At 46.1% G+C, this 21,852-nt stretch overlaps 1 protein-coding gene across 2 annotated transcripts in view; it reads left to right on the top strand.

Moving 5' to 3' along the window:
• COMMD10 (COMM domain containing 10) overlaps positions 1 to 19,123 on the top strand; it is a 275,231-nt gene extending 256,108 nt beyond the window's left edge. For both annotated transcript variants that reach the window (XM_053907544.1, XM_053907543.1), the window contains 2 exons: positions 11,876 to 12,014; positions 18,343 to 19,123. In XM_053907544.1, the coding sequence (XP_053763519.1) occupies positions 11,876 to 12,014; positions 18,343 to 18,426 (223 nt within the window). In that variant the 3' untranslated portion in view covers positions 18,427 to 19,123. The remainder of the gene's footprint in view (positions 1 to 11,875; positions 12,015 to 18,342) is intronic.
• Positions 19,124 to 21,852: the final 2,729 nt, after the last annotated feature.

Here is a 21,852-nt window from a genome sequence, read left to right as displayed (position 1 = left end):
GGAGAGAGAGAATCCCAAGTAGGCTCTGGGCTGTCCACATGTAGCCGGACCCAGGACTCCATCCCATGATGGTGAGATCATGATGTGAGCCAAAATCAAGAGTCTGATGCTTAACCGACTGAGCCAACCAGGTGTCCTGCATTGTGGTTTTGATTTGTATTTCCCTGATGATGAGTGATGTTGAGTATCTTTTCCTGTGCCTGTTAGCCATCTGTAGGTCTTCTTTGGAGAAATGTCTATTCATGTCTTCTGCCCATTTCTTAACTGGACTATTTGTTTTTGGGGTGTTGAGTTTGATTCGTTTTTTATAGGTTTTGGATGCTAACCCTTTATTAGATACGTGTTTTGCAAATACCTTCTCTCATTCCATAGACTTTTAGTTTTGTTGATTGTTTCCTTTGCCGTACAGAAGCTTTTTATCTTGATGAAGCCCCAGTAGGTCATGTTTGCTTTTGTTTCCCTGGCCTCCGGCAACATGTCTAGTAAGAAGCTGCTGCAGCCAAGGTCAAAGAGGTTGATGCCTGTGTTTTCCTCTAGGGGCGTGATGGTTTCCAGTCTTGCATTGAGGTCTTTCCTCCATTTTGAGTTTAGTTTTGTGCCTGGGGTAAGAAAGTGGTCCAGGTTCATTCTTCATGTCGCTGTCCCAGCTCCACTTGCTGAAGAGACTGTCTTTATTCCATTGGATATTCTCTCCTGCTTTGTTGAAGATGAGTTGACCATATAGTTGTGGGTCCATTTCTGGGTTTCCTCTTCTGTTGCATTGATCTATGTGTCTGTTTTTGTGCCACTACCATACTTTCTTGATGACTACAGCTTTGTAATATAGCTTGAAATCCAGAATCTTGATACCTCCAGCTTTGCTTTTCTTTTTCAGGATTGCTTTGGCTATTCAGGGTCTTTTGTGGTTCCATACAAATTTTAAGATTGTTTGTTCTAGCTCTGTGAAAAGTGCTGGCGACTCTTGATCTCAGTGTTGTATTGGAGCCCCAAATGGGCATGGAGCCTACTTTAAGATGAATGAATGAATGAATGAATGAACGAATAAACAGAGGAGAAGAGGGAGAGAGCTAAACCTAAGTTTTTTTCTTGCTGGAAGTCCAGTTGTTAATAATTTACCAACACAGAATGCCAGAGCATTCTGTTCTTACCAAGGGCTGCACTTAAACAGGGAAAACAAGCCCTTTCATACTATTATTGTTTTGAATATAAAGCAGCACAATCTCCATGTGGGATTTTGTTAATACAGTAAAACCTTGGTTTGTCAGCATAATTCATTCCGGAAACATGCTTGTAATCCAAAGCACTACTATACCAAAGTGAATTTCCCCATAAGAAATAATGGAAACTGAGATGATTCGCTCCACAACCCAAGAATATTCATATAAAAATGATTACAATACTGTAACATAATACAAAATAATAAAGAAAATATAAAATATAAAGAAAAATAAATCAACCTACACTTACCTTTGAAAACCTTCGTGGCTGGTGTGAGGGAGACAGGAAAGAGGGGGGTTATTGTGGAGATTTACTTTTCATGATCACTAACGGAATCACTGCTATCTATTGGCTCAATGGAATCTTTTTTTTTTTTTCATACAACTTTAACAAGTAACCTGTCCAATGACCTAGAATGAAGCAAAGCATTCCTAAGCTTGCTCTTGGGTGGAAAAGCAAAGGACTGTCCATAGTGCTTTGAAATGACAAAAAATACACTAGTTCCAGTTGTGGGCACCTTCCAACCGTCTGAAAAATCACTGATCTCTGCCAAACACCACAGCCTGAGACCAAGCATCTGAGCGTGGGAGACCATCACCCACAATCCTGCAGTGAGAGAGAGAAGAACCATTGGCTCAGTTGTGATCACGTGACATTCGGCATCATGTACTACTTGTATTGCAAGACATCGTTCGTTTGTCAAGTTAAAATGTGTTAGAAATGTTTGTTCATCTTGCAGAACACTCGCAGAATGTTCTGCTTCTAAGAACATGGTCTGCATATTTCTGTACACATGTGAAATGGTATTCTTTTCTTTTCTTTTCTTTTCTTTTCTTTTCTTTTCTTTTCTTTTCTTTTCTTTTCTTTTCTTTTCTTTTTTCTTCTCTTTGGTAATCACACAAATGTCCATCAATAGACAACTGGTTTAAAAATTGGTAATACAGGGATGCCCGGAGGGCTCAGTCCGTTAAGCGTCAGACTCTTGATTTTCGGCACAGGCCACGATCTCACAGTTTGTGGGATTGAGCCCCACGTTGGCTCTTGCACTGACAGCATGGAGCATGCTTGGGATTCTCTCTCTCCCCCACCTTTCTCTGCCTCTCCCCACCTGTCAAAATAAATAAATAAACTTAAAAAATTGTAGGTTATTTTATACAGTGAATGCCAGGCAGCTGTTAAAATAGATGAGAGCATCCTTCATGTGCTAACGTGAAATGAGGTCTATGCAATAAGTATCATGTATCTTTCTCTAAAGCAGTGTGGTGACATGTAGCAGATTTTTTTTAAGTTTTTAATGTAGCAATTACAGTTTGGGGTATATATCTTGAGAAAATTAAGCAGAAGTAAAAACAAAGATTTATATACAAGATGGTCATCATGGTGTTACTTAGAACAGTGAAAGATTAGAGACAGGTATTTGCTGACTGGAAAGAGTTCAATAAATTTAGTTCAGCCATACAAATGAAGGAATAGCCCTTAAAAATAATGTGTTGAAGCGATGCAAAGTGTCATACCTATTATAACCCTAATTTTGCTAAAAACCTATGTGTACACATTCACATGCTCACATCGTATTACGTACAAACACAAGAACAAATACACAACACGTTAAGAGGATTATTTCTGGATAACTCAGTATCCTGGAATTGTGCGCTCTCTTCTTGATAAGATTTTCCATATCTTCTGGATCACATATATTTTATAAATTTTCTATGATTGGCATGTATTTTTTTTTAAGTCAGCTTAAAGGGTGTTTAGAAAAATTCAAATCTTTAATGCCTTACAACATTTTAAACATAAAGAAATCCTTTGCATCCTATTGTACGGTTCCCCCCACAGTCACTGTGTGCATTGTTACCAAATAAAGCATGTGGAGCTATAAAGCATCTCATCCATAAAAATGAAGACAGAAATACAAATATACCCACTCTTACCCAAATTTTGTTGTGAAAATTAGGGCTTCCAGAAGGAGAAGAGTCCTGTGGTCAAATAAAGAAATATTGGGGCTCCTGGGTGGCTCAGTCAGCTAAGCATCCAACTTCGGTTCAGGTCATGATCTCCCGGTTGATGGGTTCGAGCCCCACGTTAGACAGCTCGGAGCCTGGAGCCTGCTTCAGACTCTGTGTCTCCCTCTCTCTCTGCCTCTCCCCTGCTCACACTCTGTCTCTCTCTGTCAAAAATAAATAAATGTTTAAAAAAATGAAAAATATATTAAAGCAACATTTCATATCTTCCTCATGGAGATATGTAATTCATATTACCATATAACATGTCAGAGCGATCCTGTAGTAAGGAATATTGTTTGACTGTTTATAGTTTCTTTTTCTTCCTCCTCCCCGCCCCCCGCCCCCCCCCCCCCCCCCCCGCCACCAACTATCTAAATGTGACCTAGTGTTCCAAAGAACAGAGTTTAGAACATGATAAGCTCAGGACCTTTGAGACTCCTTTCTCTAATCTCTAACATTTTTTTGGCACTGTGGCATTGGCTTGCTCTAATATAGGTGACAGCCAAGTGTAACTCTCTTATCTCCCCCAAGTCAGGAAATCACACCTGGTCACTTCATTGTCCTGACACCCCCACCCAGCCACAGGGTTTACCTGCACACTATCACTCCTGCTCATCAGCTTATCAGAAGGAAAGGACCAGAAAATACTTGGACTCCTGTTAAAACACCGTGCATTGTGTTTCTGCTGGGATGAAAAATGATTAGCATATAGTTTTTTCCATTTTCTAGCATTTCCATTGCCTTCCATGGAAGAAGGATCTTGTTTTTCAGTTTCCTCTGCTCAGTTTTTTCTCTCTCCTTTGCCCTCCAAGGAAATCTGCCATTTTTAGAGGTACTCTCTGAGCTTCAGTTGCAGATTTGGAAGAAAAGGGGAAAGATAAGGGGTAACAGGCAAACTGTAGGGAGGAAATTTGAGAGAGAAATACAAGGGGGAAGGATATGGAATATATGAGAGAAGTAGAATGAAGAGAGAAGTGGAATTTTAAGAATTGTTCTTTTGGGGGTCGCCTGGGTGGCTGGGTCGGTTAAGCGTCCGACTTCGGCTCAGGTCATGATCTCGCGGTCTGTGAGTTCAAGCCCCACGTCGGGCTCTGTGCTGACAGCTCAGAGCCTGGAGCCTGCTTTGGATTCTGTGTCTCCGTCTCTCTCTGCCCCCCCCCCAACTCATTCCCCCCCCCATAAATAAGCAAATAAAAACTTTTTTTTTAAATGATATAGAAAGAAATGTGTGAGGAAGGAAACAAGGAAGGAAGGAAGGGAGGAAGGAGAGTTACCTTGAAAATTCTGTTCCAGTCTCTAGACTGAAGTTGTTTGACCATAATAACACAGCTCTTAGATGGGTTGTGGATTCACCTTCCGTAATGCAACAGGTTTCAATCTGCATTCTCTAAAGCCCGCCCACTGTTAAGTAGAAGACTTTACAGGCTTGGAAAAAACTGCTGAGATACTGCCAGTCATTCAGTTTCTATGATTAGAGAGGTGAGAGGAAGTGAGCAGATTCTGGAGCATAAAGAGAGAAAATACTTGGAGCCTTGAAATTAATATCTTTGTCACTCAGGTAACTGCATCCTAACCAGAAAATGTGGTTTGAGAGACTCTGAATAATCCTGCATCCTAAAGACCGCTTTCTGTCCTGAAAGGAAATGTAACCAGCATGATGAACTTTCCACGGGACAAACTAATGAAAGGGGGGAAAGCAGAGCAAAGTCAAGGCTGAACAGAGGAAATGCAGTACATAGGGATCCAGATAGCCCGCCAGACAGTCACAGTTCAGAAGCACAGTTTGGAAAGAAACGCAGAGAATAATGCTCAGAGCATCAAAGAAGGGAAATATTAACAAAACTCAGGGCTAAAAAGCATGCTGCCAATGAATTGGCACTTTTATTAAATTGATGTGATGGAGGGACTGTGAATTGGCAAAACTTTCTGGAGGGCAATTTGGCAATATGTATCAAAATCTAAAATTTTCAATGTATACACTCTTTGTGTGTGTGTGTGTGTGTGTGTGAGAGAGAGAGAGAGAGAGAGAGAGAGAGAGAGAGAGAGAGAGAGAGTGTCTTAAGCAGCCTCCACTCTTGAAGCCGAGCCTGACATGGGGCTTGACGCAGAGCTCAACATGGAGCTAGACATGGGGGTAGTACCCTGGGACCATGACCTGAGCTTAAATCAAGAGTCGGATTCTCAACTAACTAACCATCCAGGTGACCCTAAACATGTATAGTATTGACATGGCAGTTCTCTTTGCAGGTATTTATTCTGAGGACATAGGTAAATAAGTACATAAAGATGTATGGCAAGGAATTTTTTTAACTTATTTTTATATAATAGCAAAACAGACTTTGAATAATTTAATAATCCATGAGTATGTGGCTTGATTTAATACATTAAGTGGAATACAGTGAAATGCTATGTACTCCACAGCTCTTACAAGCATAGGCCTCAGGGATGCCCGGGTGGCTTAGTCAGTTAAGCTCTTGATTTCAGCTTAGGTCATGATCTCACAGTTCACAGGTTCAAGCCCCACCTCAGACTTCACACTAGCAGTGCGGAGCCTATTTGGGATTCTCTCTTCTTCTCTCTCCCTGCCCCTCCTTCCCTCCCTCTCTGCCCCTCCCAAACTCGCAAAATAAATAAATAAACTTAAAAAAAATTAAGCAGAGTCTTGGGAGTCAGTCTGTCAGAACTCAAATCTGGCCCTACCACTTATCACCTGTGTGATTCTGATCACATTATTTAATATCTTTTTTGCCTATTTTTCCTAATCGAGAAAATGTTTTAAAATCTCTACAATAGCTTCATAACCTATTAAAATTTATTTCAGAAAGTTGTTCCAAAGATTAAATGAATTAATTACATTGAAAGTCCATGCACGTAGTAAGTCCTCAGTAAGTGTTAGATGTGGTTCTTATCCAAGCATTATAAATGGTGAGATCTATATTAACATGGAAAATGATCCTATTGGGCAAAAGTTACTAGCTAGTAACATAGGTTTATATAGAATAATGTTGATGTATGCATACAAAGAATTTTGAAAAGAAGTTTACTATAACTTTAATAATATACCTCTGATAATGGTATCTCAGATTACTTTTATAATTTATGCTTTGACATTTGTTATTAACATGTGATATAATAATAACTCCTGAAATGCTTAGGTAGGAAATTTCAATTAGCTTTTCTTCTTGGAAAAATCAAAACTCCAGATGAAATATAAAAATTACAATTAAAAAAATTTTTTAAGTTTATTTATTTATTTTGAGAGACAGAACAAATCGGGGAGGGTCAGAGAGAGGGCCAAAGAAAGAGAATCCCAGGCAGGCTCTGCACTGTCAGCACAGAGCCAGAGCGGGATTCAGACCCACCAAACCGTGAGATCATGACCTGAGCTGAAATCAAGAGTCAGATACTGAACCGACTGAGCCCCCCAGGCACCCCAAAATTACAATTTTAAAGTGCTATGGAGCCTAGTTGTTAGGGAAGAATTACCAAGGCAAAATCTTGGAAATGTGAGTTACTCACTGAAAGCAACTTTTACTCTGAGGGCATTAGCTACTATGGAAGAAACAACTGCTGTCTGAGCTGTAGTTGTGAGGACCTCTTTTGTGACAGGGGAAACAGAAATTAAAGCCAAGGATTTGCAGCTCAAGATGTAAGTCTGATACCCATTCTTCCATATACCTATTAAGCTGGTACCTGGTTGGTTTCATCCTCAAAATGATGAATCAAAAGTGATTCCTTCTTTATTCAGTTTCTCTTCATTCCTCCTCATCCTTCCCTTTCCCCTCCTCCTTCTCCTCCTTTTCTTCCTTTTCTTTTTCTCCCCTCCTCCTCCTTCTCTTCCTCCTTCTTCTTCCTCTCCCTCCCTCCCTCCCCCCCCCCAGCCTTGCAGCCTGAGTTAACATCACCTTGGTCCAAAACAACTTCCAGCCCTGAACTTGGATTAAGGTGATCCCAGACTGGTGATGAGCAAAGAAAACAAAAGTCCTTTCTGAAGGAAGGTAACTTTATCTTTGTTAGCTTTGAATTATTTCTAAAAACATCTTACTTTTAAGTACAGTGGCCAGCATGCATTCAAGGAAAACTAAACATACAAGGAAATAAGACACTTTGAGCAAGAACCAGCTCAAAGATATAACATAAACAGATTTTAAAAGATCAGAATTATCATATACAGACTATAAAACTCTTACTAAGGTCAATTTTATCAGCAAAAAATTGGAAAGTATGAAAAGTGATATAGCAGATGTTTAAAAAAAAGCCAAATAGAATGTCTAGAATTAAAAATGATATAATTTAAATTAAGAATTCAGTAAATCAGATTATTAGCACATTAGATCAGACTGAAGAGAGAATTAGTAAATTGGAAAATAGATCAAAAGAAATTCTCTCAACCACAGCACAGAAAGAACAAAAAACAAATTAATTAAAGAAAGGAAAAATACAGGAGAGGATGAGAAACACAAGTGATAGTGTAAGAAGACTTAAAATAAGTGTAAAAACAGTTCCAAAAGAAGAGGGAAAGAATGGAATAGAGGCAAATTAAAAGAGATGATTGCTGATAAATTTCTAGAACTAAAACCACAGATTTAAGGGACCCGCCATATGCCAAACAGTGTAAACAGAGAGAAATGCACCCCTTCACAATGACGCACAGAAAACCAAACCAAAGAGAAAATCACAAAACAGGTACAGAAAAAAAGGTTATCAACAAAGGAATAGCTACTAGAGTGACAGCTGGCTTCTCAACAATTACATGGAAGCTAGTGACCAGTAAAGTGATGAGGTCCATATGTTGAAAGAATAAAATTCTACCAGCATAGAATTCTATACCCACGCAAATAGTCTTCAAGAGTAAGAAGAAATAGGGGCACCTGGGTGGCCCAGTCGGGTGGGTGTCCAACTTTGGCTCAGGTCATGCTCTCATGGCTCGTGGGTTTGGGCTCCACATAGGGCTCTGTGCTTACAGCTGGGAGCTTGGAGCCTCCTTCGGATTCTGTGTCTCCCTCTCTGTGCCCCTCCCCTGCTCGTGCTCTCTCTCTGTCTCTCTGTCTCTCTCTCAAAAATAAGTAAACATTAAAAAAATTTTTTTTAAGAGTAAGAAGAAATAAAATATACAAACATAAAATCTAGAATCATAACAAAAAGATGGAGAGATTTTTCTATTGATAGACTCACACCAAAGAAAATTCTAAAGCATGTACTTTAGGCAGGAAGATAGTGATTCCAGATGGAACGTGTAAAATGGAAGGAATAAAGTGAGAATAAAATGGAAAATATGCAGGTAAGCCTAAATGAACTTTGATTGTATAAACAGTGATAATAATTTGTGGGACGGGTGGATTTATTTATTCATTTATTTTGAGAGAGAGAGAGAGAGAGAGAGCGCAAGCATATGCATGATAAGGAGGAGGGACAGAGAGAAAGGGAGAGAGAGAATCCCAAGCAGCTCCTCACTCAAGTGTGGAGCCCAACTTGGGGCTTGATCCCATGACCACGAGGTCATGACCTGAGCCGAAATTAAGAGTCAGATGCTTAACCGACTGAGCCACCCAGGTATCCCTGTGGGGGGTTTTATAATACAACTTTAAAATACAACTCTGTGTGTGTGTGTGTGTGTGTGTGTGTGTGTGTGTGTGTGTGTATTTGTGTGTCTGCACATATAATGAACAACTGGAGATTTTAAAACATTCTTGTCTTGGGCTCTGGAACAATGTGATACGAATGTCACCTGTGAGTGTGAGAAGAATAGTCACAGGAAAGTTGTCGAGGGACACTTTGGGCCATAGCAATCTTAAGCAGTGTATTTTGAGAAAGATTCTGGTTAAGGAAGGTATAGTGGGCATCATTTTTTTTGGTCTGTAATCACTCTTCTTTTCATCTTGAAACAACACCCCCCCTTTTCTTTGGAGGAATTTACCTTCCATTCCTTCCACATCTTTTTATCGGTACTTTCAATCATAATACCCAATAGTCATGGAAATGGGCACAAAACCTGATTGTCTTGATTACCGTGTATCTACTCTGTTCGGGCTGCTATAAAATACCACAGACTGGATGGCTTATAAACAATAGAAATTCATGTCTCACAATTCTAGAGGCTGAAGTCTGAGATCAGGGTGCTGGCGGGGGCAAGTAAGAGCACTCTTCCAGGCTGCAGACTTCTCGTTGTGTCCTCACGTGGTGGGAAGAGCTAGGGATCTCTCTGGATCCTCTTTGATAAGGCAACAATCCTCCTTCATGAACTAACCACCTCCCAAAGTCGCCATCTACTAATACCATCACTTTGGGGGGTTAGAATTTCAACATGTGAACTGGGGAGAAGGGGACTCAAACATGCAGACCCTAGCACGAGGCCAGGTCACTCAGAATCCTTGTCTAGGATTGTGTGTGTGTGCACATACACTGTAGAAAGAGATTAATCCCTCTCTCATGACAGGCTGTATGTTGTGCGAGTGGCTCATGGCCATTTTCCAACCAGGTGAAGGAAGCTAACCTTAGGAAAATGGACTGGACACCAGAGGAGGTTGGAGAGGAGATTGGAAACGGAAGAACCTGGAAGTAGTCAGGTCCTTTGTTGCATTAGTCCTGAGGCTCGACTCCTTCCTTTCCTTTCCCTTCTCTTCAAAATATTTACCTTTTTGCTGTACCCAGTTCCATTCCAAATTTTTCAAGCAAGTACAGAGGGGAGCAGCAGGGCAAGCAAGAAGACTGTGTCTGAGGGCGTGGTTGGGCTATTAAAAGTAAGCTGCATAGGGGCACCTGGGTGGCTCAGTCAGTTAAGCAGCCAGCTTCGGTTCAGGTCGTGATCTCATGATTTGTGAGGTCGAGCCCCACAATGGGCTCCATGCTGATCGCTCAGAGCCTGGAGCCTGCTTCAGATTCTGTGTCTCCCCCTCTCTCTGCCCCTCCTCTGCTTGTGCTCTGTCTCTCTCTCTCTCTCTCTCAAGAATAAACATTAAAAAAAAATTTCTTTTTTTAAGTAAGCTGCCTAACAGAGCAGAAGCCACGGAGGGGAGGCAGGCGATGTTCTTAACCACAAAGGGGACAAAATTGTTCAGCAACTGACTGGAGTTGGTTGGAGGCCCATTGCTGGGTCACTGGGTTTTGTCTTGTTATGTTTGGGCGGGGGGGACGGTGCCACCTACATTTCATGGGTGGGGGCAGGAGAAACAGGGACCTGTGGACATTACACAGAACTTTCAATGCTGAAGCCACAAGTGATCTGTGGATAGTTAGGGAGAAGCAAGCGATCTGGATTTTAAAACATAAGGTTTTCTGAGATGATTCCTTGAAAAGTGTAAATAAGTTCAGAAGCTGTGAATTATTAGTTACTAAAGTCTTGTTAGATACCCATGTTTACTCACTTCTTAGAGGTTAAAATTAGGATGCACTGGTGCTCCTGGGTGGCTCAGTTGGTTGAGCATCCAACTCATGGTTTCGGCTCAGGTCCCGATCTCATGATTTGTGGGATCAAGCCCTGCATTGGGCTCCACAGTGATAGCATGGAGCCTGCTTAGGATTCTCTTTCTCCCTCTCTCTCTGCCCCTTCCCCACTTGTGCATGCACACACACACTCTGTCTCTCTCTCAAAATAAATACATAACTTTAAAAACTAACATGCATTTCTGCTACCATTGTTAGGAAGAGTTGGCCTGTCTAGAGAATGTTGCACTAGTTGGGAGTAAAGGAGAGCTAAATGTCACATTGGCCCTATGTTCTCTTGGTGGCAGCCGCTCAGTCTGCAGGCGTATTGCCCGTGTCGGGGATCTGATAGGGACTTTGCTCACAGACTTAACTGCTGAGACATGGTATTCATGTCTTGGCTTTGTCACTTAATTGTTTCTCCCCTCATACACGTAACCCTCTGCCTCCCCCTGCCAGTTTAGGGTGGTATTATATTGTAGTTTTCAAGAACAAAGACGTCCCGTCTTCCAGACGGTTTCTGTTGAGGAGTATTTCCTTGTAACACATGCTGCTGTCCTACGTGTTGTCAGATACATGTTCTACTACAGGTAACACTCAACAAGATGTAGACAGAATTAAAGGCCAGGTCACAAACCATCCTGGAGGGCCAGATGGGAGACTGGCTGTATGGAGGCCATCAGGAAGAGAGGCTATATTTCATGCCTCAGGGCTCACCTTTTCCTCACCCAGGAGGAGGGACCAGAACAGGCTCCACTCACCAGTGGACTGGAAACGTCTGAAATACCGCCATCCTGGGTGCCCGGTGGGTAGCGTCCTGGGTGGTATCGTACTGGCGGGCAGCTGGGTTCTTTGTGGTTAACAACTGGATTGGAAGGGCTGGCTTAGGCTGGGTTAAAAAGTAATCCTACTGGAGGTTCCAAAATTTGAGGTCTCTCTCTCTCTCTCTCTCTCGTGCTTGTGAAGAACCAAAAACCTGTTGTCTGAGGCATGACTATGTCTTTTTGTTTTTGTTTTTGTTTTTAATCCTCCAAGTGGTTGTCCTTATCTAAGCGAGTGAATAAGTGATCCAAATAAGTCTAGTAGCCGAGAGATCTCCTCTCCAGCCTGCATTTTATCAAATCCTTATAGCTCTGTGGACCTTCCTGTACATGGCTCCATCACTCTGGGTTTGAAGCCCCAAGGATCAGAGTTCGAAATGTCTACCTGCCTTATCTCTCTTCTCACAGATCCACGGCAGACCAGAGGAGTTCAGTCTCCACAACGTTTACCGAGGGCCTGCTAGGTGCCAGGCCTTGGGGCAGACACAGAAGACATGATCCCAGACAAGACAGGCTGCCTCCTCCAGCAGCTTTTGTTCTGAAACAGGTAGTAGGCTTGAAAGAGGTTTGGTAAAATTATGCTTTGAGCCCCAGAATAACTTAAGCAAGCCCCAAATACAAATATGACTGCTTTACCCGGTTTGGGGTGAGTGGCACAGGTGGAGAGGCCGAGACTGTCTCTCATCCAGGGTCTGCCCTTTTCTCCACCCCATTGGTCTCCAGGACGGACATGCACAGATAGAAAATAAATCAAGGGGCACCTGGGTGGCTCAGTCAGTTAAGCGTCCGACGTCAGCTCAGGTCATGATCTCGCGGTTCATGAGTTCGAGCCCCACATCGGGCTCTGTGCTGACAGCTCAGAACCTGGAGCCTGCTTCCGATTCTGTGTCTCCCTCTCTGCCCCTCCCCTACTCACACTCTGTCTCTCTTTCTCTCCCTCTCTCAAAAATAAATAAACATTTAAAAAATTTTTTAAAAAAAGTCAAGACAGAGCCCCAGAGTTACTGCTCATCCAAAAAACCAACTCACATTTCCCCGCAGATTTATCCTGCTGGTTTTTCTTTTCCGTCGTCTGGTAGATCTGAAGCCCAGCTTGGGTCTCAGACCTCTTGATGCCATAGGCTTCCTGGAAAACGGACGTGTCTCTCCTGCGTACTGTCCTATCCAGTTTGTCGCAGAAAAAGATTATGCTCTGACCTTTCTGCCGTTGTGCGGGACATATTTTGTTCCTATGTCCTGAGTGGTGGCTTTTGGGTGGTTCAGGGTGGGTCGGAGCGGGGAGATGCTGTTGGGCTGTCTACTGGAGCGTGGCTGGAGCAGCTCACTCACGGCTGTGGGTGCCGAGGAGATGGAGAGAGACAACTGCAGGTGGAAGGAAGGGCCGAGTGTGTGGGGTCCGGGGGATGGGGAGCCGGCAGGGACTATGTTTCGGCACAGGGGGCTCGGGCCCTGAAGGAGCAGCACAGTAGGTCTGGCGAGACCCCGCAAACTTGGTCTGTGAACTCAAGCCATAGAGAAAGGGGATCGGCCCCTCTTGAGCCGGGCCCTGCGTATACTTTATGCCGCCTAATCCTCACAGAAACCCTGGTCGTGGAGCGCTACAGGCAGCTGAAGCGGAATAGATTAAGTCTCGAGTTCGTGAGACCACACAGAAGATGCTAGCCTCAAATTCTGACAGGCCTGCTGATGGCAGAGATTGTGCTCTCCGCCACCCGTGCCCGGCGGGGAAGGGCCCCTGCTCACGTGCCATTCAGAACAATACCAGTGGTGGTGTCCTAGGACACGGGGGACAAAGGCTCGACTCCCTGCCGCCTTTCTGTCATTCAGGAGCTGGTCTCTGGCTGCCAATTTGTATTGACTCCTCTCCCTGTGTTCTGGGGGGCAGTTGACTGCAGCCAGCCCATTCATTCCACCCTGGGACTGCCACAGGACCATATAGATGCATAGAGACTGGTGAAAAAGCTGTATTTCTAGGTTGAAGTTCATTGTTACACTGTTAAATTAAATCACAAGATAGAAGATTCCAGATTCCAGCCGCATGGCTCCCCCCTGCAGCTCTCCCTGTGAGTGCGTGAGGCCCACATCTCTGGCCAGCTCTGAGGAGAGGTTCACGGAGGACGCCAGTCCCACCGAGGGGTGGGGGGCATCAGACCTGTGGACAGAGGTGGTGACCTCTGGGCCACCCATGAGGTCAGCCACACCCCTGGGCTGTCCAGGCCAGTTCCTGGGACTTAGCCATGACACAGCCTCCTGCAAGAATTCCGGGACACCTGCCTTTCCAGGTGGAATTTCCCACTTCCTTCTGGCATTCTTTCTATTTTAATGTTTATTTATTTTTGAGAGACAGAGACTGAGTGTGAGCAGAGGAGGGGCAGAGAGAGAGGGAGACACGGAATCTGAAAAAGGCTCCAGGCTCTGAGCTCTCAGCACAGAGCCCGACTCAGGGTTCAAACTCATGAACTGTGAGATCATGACCTGAGCTGAAGTCAGACGCTTAACTGACTGAGCGACCCAGGAGCCCCCTTTCTGGCATTATTTATGCAATAAAGGGCATGGGGACTGGGTAGAGTCAACACAGCCCTGCGAGGGGTGGAGGGCTCAGGGCTGGCTCAGGTACCATGCAAGGCTCTGGAGATGGAAAAGAAACAGAGCTGGGTGCTCATTTCCACCACGTAGACGCCCTATGGCTGATGCCTCCTTTGGGCTGGTTTGGTTTGTCAAAATAGAACCTTCCTCTGCTAATAAGCTAGCAGAGCTCATGAGCTGGTTCCACCAACGCTCAGCTACATGTTTCTCAACTGTTGGTTTTTCGTGGCCTCACACCTCTCCACTCCACATTTATTCTGCCGGTTCCCTCCTCTCTCTCCCACCTCCTGATTTCCCAAGCTTCCTCCTAATAAGCTCGGCACAAAGCTGCTACCATGTATTAAGTTCCCACCAGGTGCCAGGTATGTATTCACCACCGTATGTGCCCAAATCTCACTTAATCTTCCTGGCAAACTTAGGTGTCCCTCTTCAGTTTACCAATGAGAAAACATGCCCAGAGAGGTTCAGTAACTTGCTGGGCATTGCACAGCTTCTCATAAGCGGTGGAAACTGGGATTTGAGCTTCTGTCTGATGCCAGAGGCTGTGCTCCCGGCACTGCCTCCCTGCCCTGTACCGCTCTGGGGATGGCACGTGGGTGGGGGCAGGGCTAAGAGTGTACCACTCTGAGCGGGGGGAGGGGCCATTCTGCACATCGCACTTCCGGATCTGTGATGTGGGTAGCGGACACCTGAACCTCGCATTCGGCTGCTGCTTCCGGGAACTGGCAGGATCACGCTACCTGGGGCTCTGGGTGTTTGCTGTTGGCAGAAGCTCCTCCAGGGCTGCCTGATGCTCTGAGCAGGCCATCAAGGAGCCCTCGCCCCGCTCCCCGGGGCAGCAGCTGTTATTCTCAGCCCAGTGATCTGAGCAGGGCCTCCCAGAGAAAAGAGTTATTGCAAACCTGGCCTTAACCCCTCCCTCTTCCAGTGACTGCCGCTCCTGGCCCTGGCTGGAAGTCTAGATTGCAAGATAAGGAAGGAGTGGGGCCAATTTTCTGGTGGCTTCTTGGCATCGAGCTCTCGTGTTTTTGCAGCAGCCACAGGCCCTACCTACATCCTTCCTGGAGACGCGAGGGTGGAACAAAAGCAAACCCCCCTCTCCCCACTTCCCCAGCCCCTGGCGTGGAGGCTGTCTTGATCTGCTAGGCACAGAGCCTCCTTTTGCCTGGCGGGGGCTTCTGTATGGCCCCCATTAGAAAAGCATGGTTTTTGAGGGGCTCCTGGAAATGTGTTGCAGGTGGGCTCCCGGACGCTTGGCTTTGCGGCTGCCTCTTCGGCTCTGTTTGCTTTGCCTAATTGTGTTTTCTCTGCTGATTTGCCTGAGTAAAGTTTTTCTTCCCCCCTTTGTGCGAGGTCTCCATGGTGCATCTGGTACCCATTTGGCTGGGGAGGGGGCAGAAGCAGGGTGGTTAATTGAATGCTTGGCACGCGGCTGCGAGAAGCAAACTGAGAAGAGAAGCAAGTCCTGGGAGAGCTTGGGGAATGCGGTTGGCCAGAGCCTTTGTACAAGGCGCAGACTCCACAGCATCCGTCCTTCCGCTTGGTTTCTGTCCAGAGACAGCGCCGCAAGAATCTGAAGGAAGGACTTTGGGGGCGATTCTGACACTAGCTTGCGACTCCTGCTTTGGCATATGCCCATCTCTCCTGCACAGAGCCCAGGGCTTCTCAGCAGGTGGCCCTGCCTGCAGGAAGTGGGGGTGGGGTGGGGTGAGGAGGCGGGGCTGGGAAAGATACCTGGGTCTCTATTCTTGCCTCCGTCTAGCTTGCGGTGGGGCCTCGAGTTCCGCAGCAGGAATCTTGGCTCTGGACTGCGGTCTGCTGTGGGGACGCCGCACAGAAGCAAAAGTGAAGCAGTACCACTTCAAGCTCCGGCTGTGGCAGGGGCGCCCTTTCCCTGTTCACCTGCCTGCCTGTCTGGGCCTCTTTGAGAGGTCAAAAAGACCCTGGGCTTCAGAGTCACACAATTTGGGTTTCAGGGGCGCCTGGGGGGCTCAGTCGGTTAAGCGTCAGACTCTTGATTTAGGCTCAGGTGATGATCTCACAGTTGGTGCAATCGAGCCCTGGATCAGGCATGCCCTGGGACAAGCCTGGATCGGGTTTGGGACTCTCTCTCTCTCTCTCTCTCTGCCCCTCCCCTGCATGTGCGCATGTGCTCCCTGTCTCTCAAAAATAAATAAATAAAAAAAAAAAGTTTGGGTTTCAAATTGCGGTTCCTACTTCATGCATGCCGTTCAGTGAATGCCTATTCATTTTGGAGCCTCTATTTCCCCGTCTGTAAAATGGGACCAATTATACTGTTGGGAAGAGTAAATGAAATGGTTCAAAATATACATCAGCTCTGTACCTCTTTCACGATTATACATATCACTTCAATCCGCACAACCATAGTAGGAGGGTAGTGTCTTCATTACCATCGCCATCCCTGTTTTATGGAGGACGAAATTGAGGCAGAGACAAACCAAGTGACTTGTGCATGGTCTCCCGGCCAGGCAAGGAGTGTGGCCTGGAGCAGGTGCACCCGGGCTGGACCACGGCTGGTGGGAGGAGGCACACTCTGGACACGAGCCCTTTCTCTCGTTACCTCAGACCTGCTGGAGCCGCTCAGGAAAGGACAGTGACGTGGGACCAGCAGACAGAGTACGGGAATGGGATCTGAGGAGAGGAGGCTGGGTCAGGGGGACATGCCAGGCAGGGAGCCTGAGGGCTGGGGAGCTGGGGTCGGCCAGGGCTGTTCTGGCTGCCCCCACCCAGGCCACAGCTTCTCCATGCCGGGTGTTCTCGAAATCCACACTGTCTGTTTGTGGCCCTGATGCTTCTGATCATGGGTCAGCCCTGGTGGCCTGCTGCTTCTTCTCCCAACATATCCAGATTTGCAGCTTCTCCATCTGATTGCTCTTCCTCAGCCTCTGGGTACCTGTAAGAGGGGCCGGTGTGCCCCCAGCACCTCGCCGCCTCCCTGCCTCTCCTGCGAGAGAGGTCAGTCTCTGATTGGGGTCCTGCCTGCACCCGTCCCTGCCCCAGCCTGCGAGCTGTCATTACCGCAGTATCACTCCTCCCGGCACAGACCAGGGTTTCCTCGAGGAAGGAGGTGGCCTTGAAGCTGGTTTGCTGTGCCTCTGGACCTTACCCAACCCTGCGAAGGGTGACCTGCTTGGGTGTTGTGGATGGGGCCCTTCTGGGAAGGGAGTGCCCTGAAGGAGAAAGGTGCCTGCCTTCCCTGGATGGACTTGAAGGACTCCCACTTACCACTCTACCGGAGATGCGCCGCTCCTACAAGAACAGTGGGGAGAGAAGAGAGAGTGCCATGGGGAAGAGCATGGGGGGAGGGGGGGAGACCCCAGGGGGCATGCCGAGTGGCTGGCCATGTCTCCGTGCTCGATTCCGTGTGTGTTTTACACACATCTGATCGGGTCGAGCTCTCTGGGCCCTGCAGGGTATGTTCTCACCTGTCACCTGACTGACCTCACCCCCCAGGTTGGAGGCACAGGGCTGACGGGAACGGCTGTGGGATCCATCCTGTGGGCGAGATCCGGCTTGGTGAGCTGGCTTCCTGTTCTGATCAGTTTCCCCCCGATGGAAATGGGGACAACAATGAAAACAAGGCACCTAGGCTGCCTGGCACACGATATGTATTCGAGAGAAGACAGGTCCTTCTTTGTGAGGTTAACAGAAAAGGTCTTTGGCATTACGTCCCACTCATGTGGAAGACTTTTGGAGCTGACCTTCTCGGCTTCTAACAACTCTTTATCTCTGTACCTCTGACCTTCTTCCCAGGTCCAGTGCCCTCACACCCCTCATGCTGCCCTGGGAACCAGTGGGGTGAGCAGCCAGCCAGCCTACAAGAGCAGGGAAATCTGTGTTTGCGCCCAAGAGACCTACATGAGTGGCTTTCAATGCTTTCCTGTCCAATAACTACGTACATGGGCAATTCAGCACCCGTGACCGGATGTAAACGCAAGGCCTTGAGAGGCAGACCTCTCAGGGGACAAAGATCATTGACCCTGCATACAGCAATCAACTTAGACCTGCTCAGTGCTGGCTGAGGTGGAGGGCAGTGGAGAATGGGTGGTAGAAATGGACAGTATTGGCTATGGCCTTGAGATTAGCTGGAGCGGGGGGACTGGAGCTTATATCACTCACTCTCTTGCATGAAGTCCTGGCAGAAGTCGCAGCTTTGGGTAAAGACTCAGTTGGACTTGGAGGGTCCGTGACAGAAGTGAAGGGTGAAAGGGGCTTCCCTTGTGCCTCAGTTCAATTCTCCTCTCAGGGAGACACTCCCTACTTTACAGACTGTTGGAGGGACCGTTCTGGACTGGCTTCAAAGCAGCTCAGCCCAAGAACAATGTGACAGTGTCTGGCCCCGAGCGTTCTAGAAGCTGCTGTGTGGCATTCACCCTGGGATGGCCTGGAGATGCGGGGAAGTTCTTGCAAGAGGCCCCCACTGAGCAATGGGAGACAGGAGCCTGGAGGTAAATGCTCACCTGTTCCATTCCCTGAGTGGAAAAATCTGAGCTACAGCCGCTCAGGCTCTTCAGAAGGTCCCTGAGATTGGTCATCCATCACCCATAACTCATCCATCACCCATAGGTCATGGGTGCTGAACTGCCCATCTACCAGAGGTCATCCATCGCCTTTTCCACTTTTCCTGTTTCACTCCTCAGGTCCTCTCTCTGGATCTCTGGGTTCACTTCCCATATAAACTACCTTCAGGTAGACCTGTGTCTCAGGCACAGCTTTTAGGGGAACTCACATGAAGCCAGCCATGTATAAAGCTTAAAGAGGGAGGAGAAGGGGCAGAACAATCTTTTCACAGAGTAGGATTGTAAAACCACCAAGCGCGCTGGGGTCCTATTTGGGGTGTGCAGTAATGTGTTGAAAGTAAACCCTCCAGCCACTTTATATCTTCTGTCACAACTTCGAGCCTCTCAGCTGTGGTCACAAACTATACGGGTAAGGATTTAATCTTGAATGGGCTTTTGCCAGATGAATTTGATGAAAAGAAAAAGGCATGGAAATGAGAGAATACACAAAGCAGTCACTATAATGAAACATCATGGAATTAAGCAGAACAAGGAGGCAAGTGAGGATATGAGGAGATTATATATATATATATATATATATATATATATATATATATATATCACATATGTTAATATCTCCTTATATATACAATCCCATTATATATAAATAATCTTTGCATTTATACACACATATATGTTATCTTTGCATATACAGTAAAACCTTGGATTGTGAGTAACTTGGTAACTTGTTCTGCAGGTGTTCCACAAGACAAGCAGACACTTCTAATAAATTTTAACTTCATAAGCGAGCCATGTCTTGCAATAAGAGTAGTACGTGACACCACATGTCACATGATCACAACTGAGCTAAGGGTTCTTGAAATTCACTTTGATATATGAGTGGTTTGGATTACAAGCATGTCTCTGGAACGAATTATGTTTGCAAACCAAAGTTTCACTGTATTTTGTATCTTTATAAAGAAAGACACAAAGGTGGTAAAGTCATGGATTGAGACCAGAGAGAACTGATACTGGGGTTTAGAACACAAGCATGAGAGTGTGGCTGGGGCGCCAGGGAGTAGAAATGAAAGATTGTTGGAGGTGAGAAGGTCATAGAATTCAGGGAGCAAGGTGTGGAATGGACCACTATTCTTCAAGGTTAAGTCACCAAGAATGGTGTCAGGAATAAACATGGAGAGCCAGATGCTGGAGTCATTAATGAACGAAGGAGAGTAAGTTGGTAGATAACAGTGGCAGGTAGTAAAGTGTGCCCTGAATTTTGAAGGATGGGAGTTTTGAAGGAGGAGTGAAGAGAACTGAATTACAGGTACAATGGGACAGCTATCCCACCCTTGAGCCTTGATGAAGCCCAAATAACCTCCACTTGAGAGTCTGCGGATGAGGTGGCATTTGCAGAGCACAGCCAACTTTCCATTAGGGCAAGATAGGAAGACACCTTACAAGAAAAGACACAGGGCACAGATAGAGGCATTTGCTGCTGATGACAGATCCTGTGTGTCAGGATGAATAGTACATAAAAGTTGGGAACGTGGACAAGGAGTAAGAAACAGAGACAACACTTGCCTTGTAGGATTATTGTCAATTGGAGAGATAAGTTTATGTAAGTGGCCAGTAGCCTTCTGGTGAAGGTGATGAGGATGATGGTGATGATGGTGATGATGGTGGTCATGGTGATGGTGGTGATGATGGTGGTCATGGTGATGATGGTGGTCATGGTGGTCATGGTGATGATGGTGGTCATGGTGGTCATGGTGATGATGGTGATGATGGTCATGATGGTGGTCATGATGATGATGGTGATGATGGTGGCCATGGTGGTCATGGTCATGATGGTCATGATGGTCATGATGGTGGTCATGGTGATGATGGTGATGATGGTGGTCATGGTGGTCATGGTGATGATGGTGGTCATGGTGGTCATGGTGATGATGGTGGTCATGGTGGTCATGGTGATGATGGTGATGATGGTGGTCATGGTGATGATGGTGATGATAGTGGTCATGGTGATGATGGTGATGATGGTGGTGATGATGGTGATGATGGTGGCGATGATGGTGATGATGGTGGTCATGGTGATGGTGGTGGTGATCATGGTGATCATGGTGATCATGGTGGTGATCATGGTGATCATGGTGATGACATTAATGGTGGTGATGGTGATGATAATGATCTCAAGAAGAGCAAGAGCTAAAGATGAATTATAGGTAGAGTCAGGAGAAGCACAGTCTAGGAATCAAGTGTCCTTGAGTCTCATCCTGGCTCTGCTATCTACTAGCTGTATGGCCTGGAACAAATCAATCACCTTTCCTCTCTGGACCATGGTTGCTTCATCTATAAAATGACAGGGTTGGATAACATCAGTGGCTGTCAACTCGGAAGTGGCAGAGCGGTCATACATACAATAGAGGTGATAATTCCCTTAGATACTTTTTCAAAATGTATATTTGCTTCCCCCAAGTTCCCCTAACCCCTACCCCACCATCCCAAGAGGTCAAATCTTATTCTCTGGGGTTAAGGACCCTGAACAGGCATTTTTAAAAAGTCCTCCAGGTGATTTAATAAATGCTCCCCTCACCCCCAGCCCTGTTTTCTTTCTTTAGGGAATTGTTGTGCCAAGAAGCTGGTCTTTCCTTTCTCACATGTCATTGCCCAGAAAGTGATAGTGGGAAAGATGTGGTTTGTCAGGCAGAGCTGGGCCAGAGCATTTATCAAAAGGACCAGATGCCCTGAGCTCTGCCCTTGGTGGGCAGATGGCCAGAGAGTAGGCAGGGTTATTTTTATAGCTTTGTTCTTTGGGCATTTCCCCATTGAAATGCATAAGAATGAGAACTGAATCAGCACAGGTCAGTTTTGTTGCTATTGTTTTTGGGTTTTTGTCGATTATCAGACCACACCGTGCTGTAGGCCAGCCTAGGCGTTGACTAACTTTGAGCAGGGCGGCCCCTCGGCCAGTCATCAGGGGGAAACCTAGGAAGTCCACACACAGTGGTGGTAGTGAACCCAGCACACCACACACAGGCCTATGTCAAGCCCCCTTGTATCCTCAATACCTAGAAATACACTCAGCACATAATAGGGATGCAACAAATACTTGTCAAACTGAAATATAAGGGAAGGCAGCAATAGATCAAAAGGATAGCAGTTTGGGGGCACCTGGGTGGCTCAGCCAGTTAAGTGTCTGATTTCAGCTCAGGTCGTGATCTCACAGTTTATGCGTTCGAGGCCCGCGTCAGGCTCTGTGCTGACAGCTCAGAGCCT

The sequence above is a fragment of the Panthera pardus genome, unplaced genomic scaffold (genome assembly GCF_024362965.1).
Source record: "Panthera pardus isolate Hobbes unplaced genomic scaffold, ASM2436296v1 HiC_scaffold_2, whole genome shotgun sequence".
Taxonomy (NCBI): domain Eukaryota; kingdom Metazoa; phylum Chordata; class Mammalia; order Carnivora; family Felidae; genus Panthera; species Panthera pardus.
Note: the sequence above shows the minus strand (reverse complement) of the source record. Positions and strands in the feature narration are given on the sequence as shown.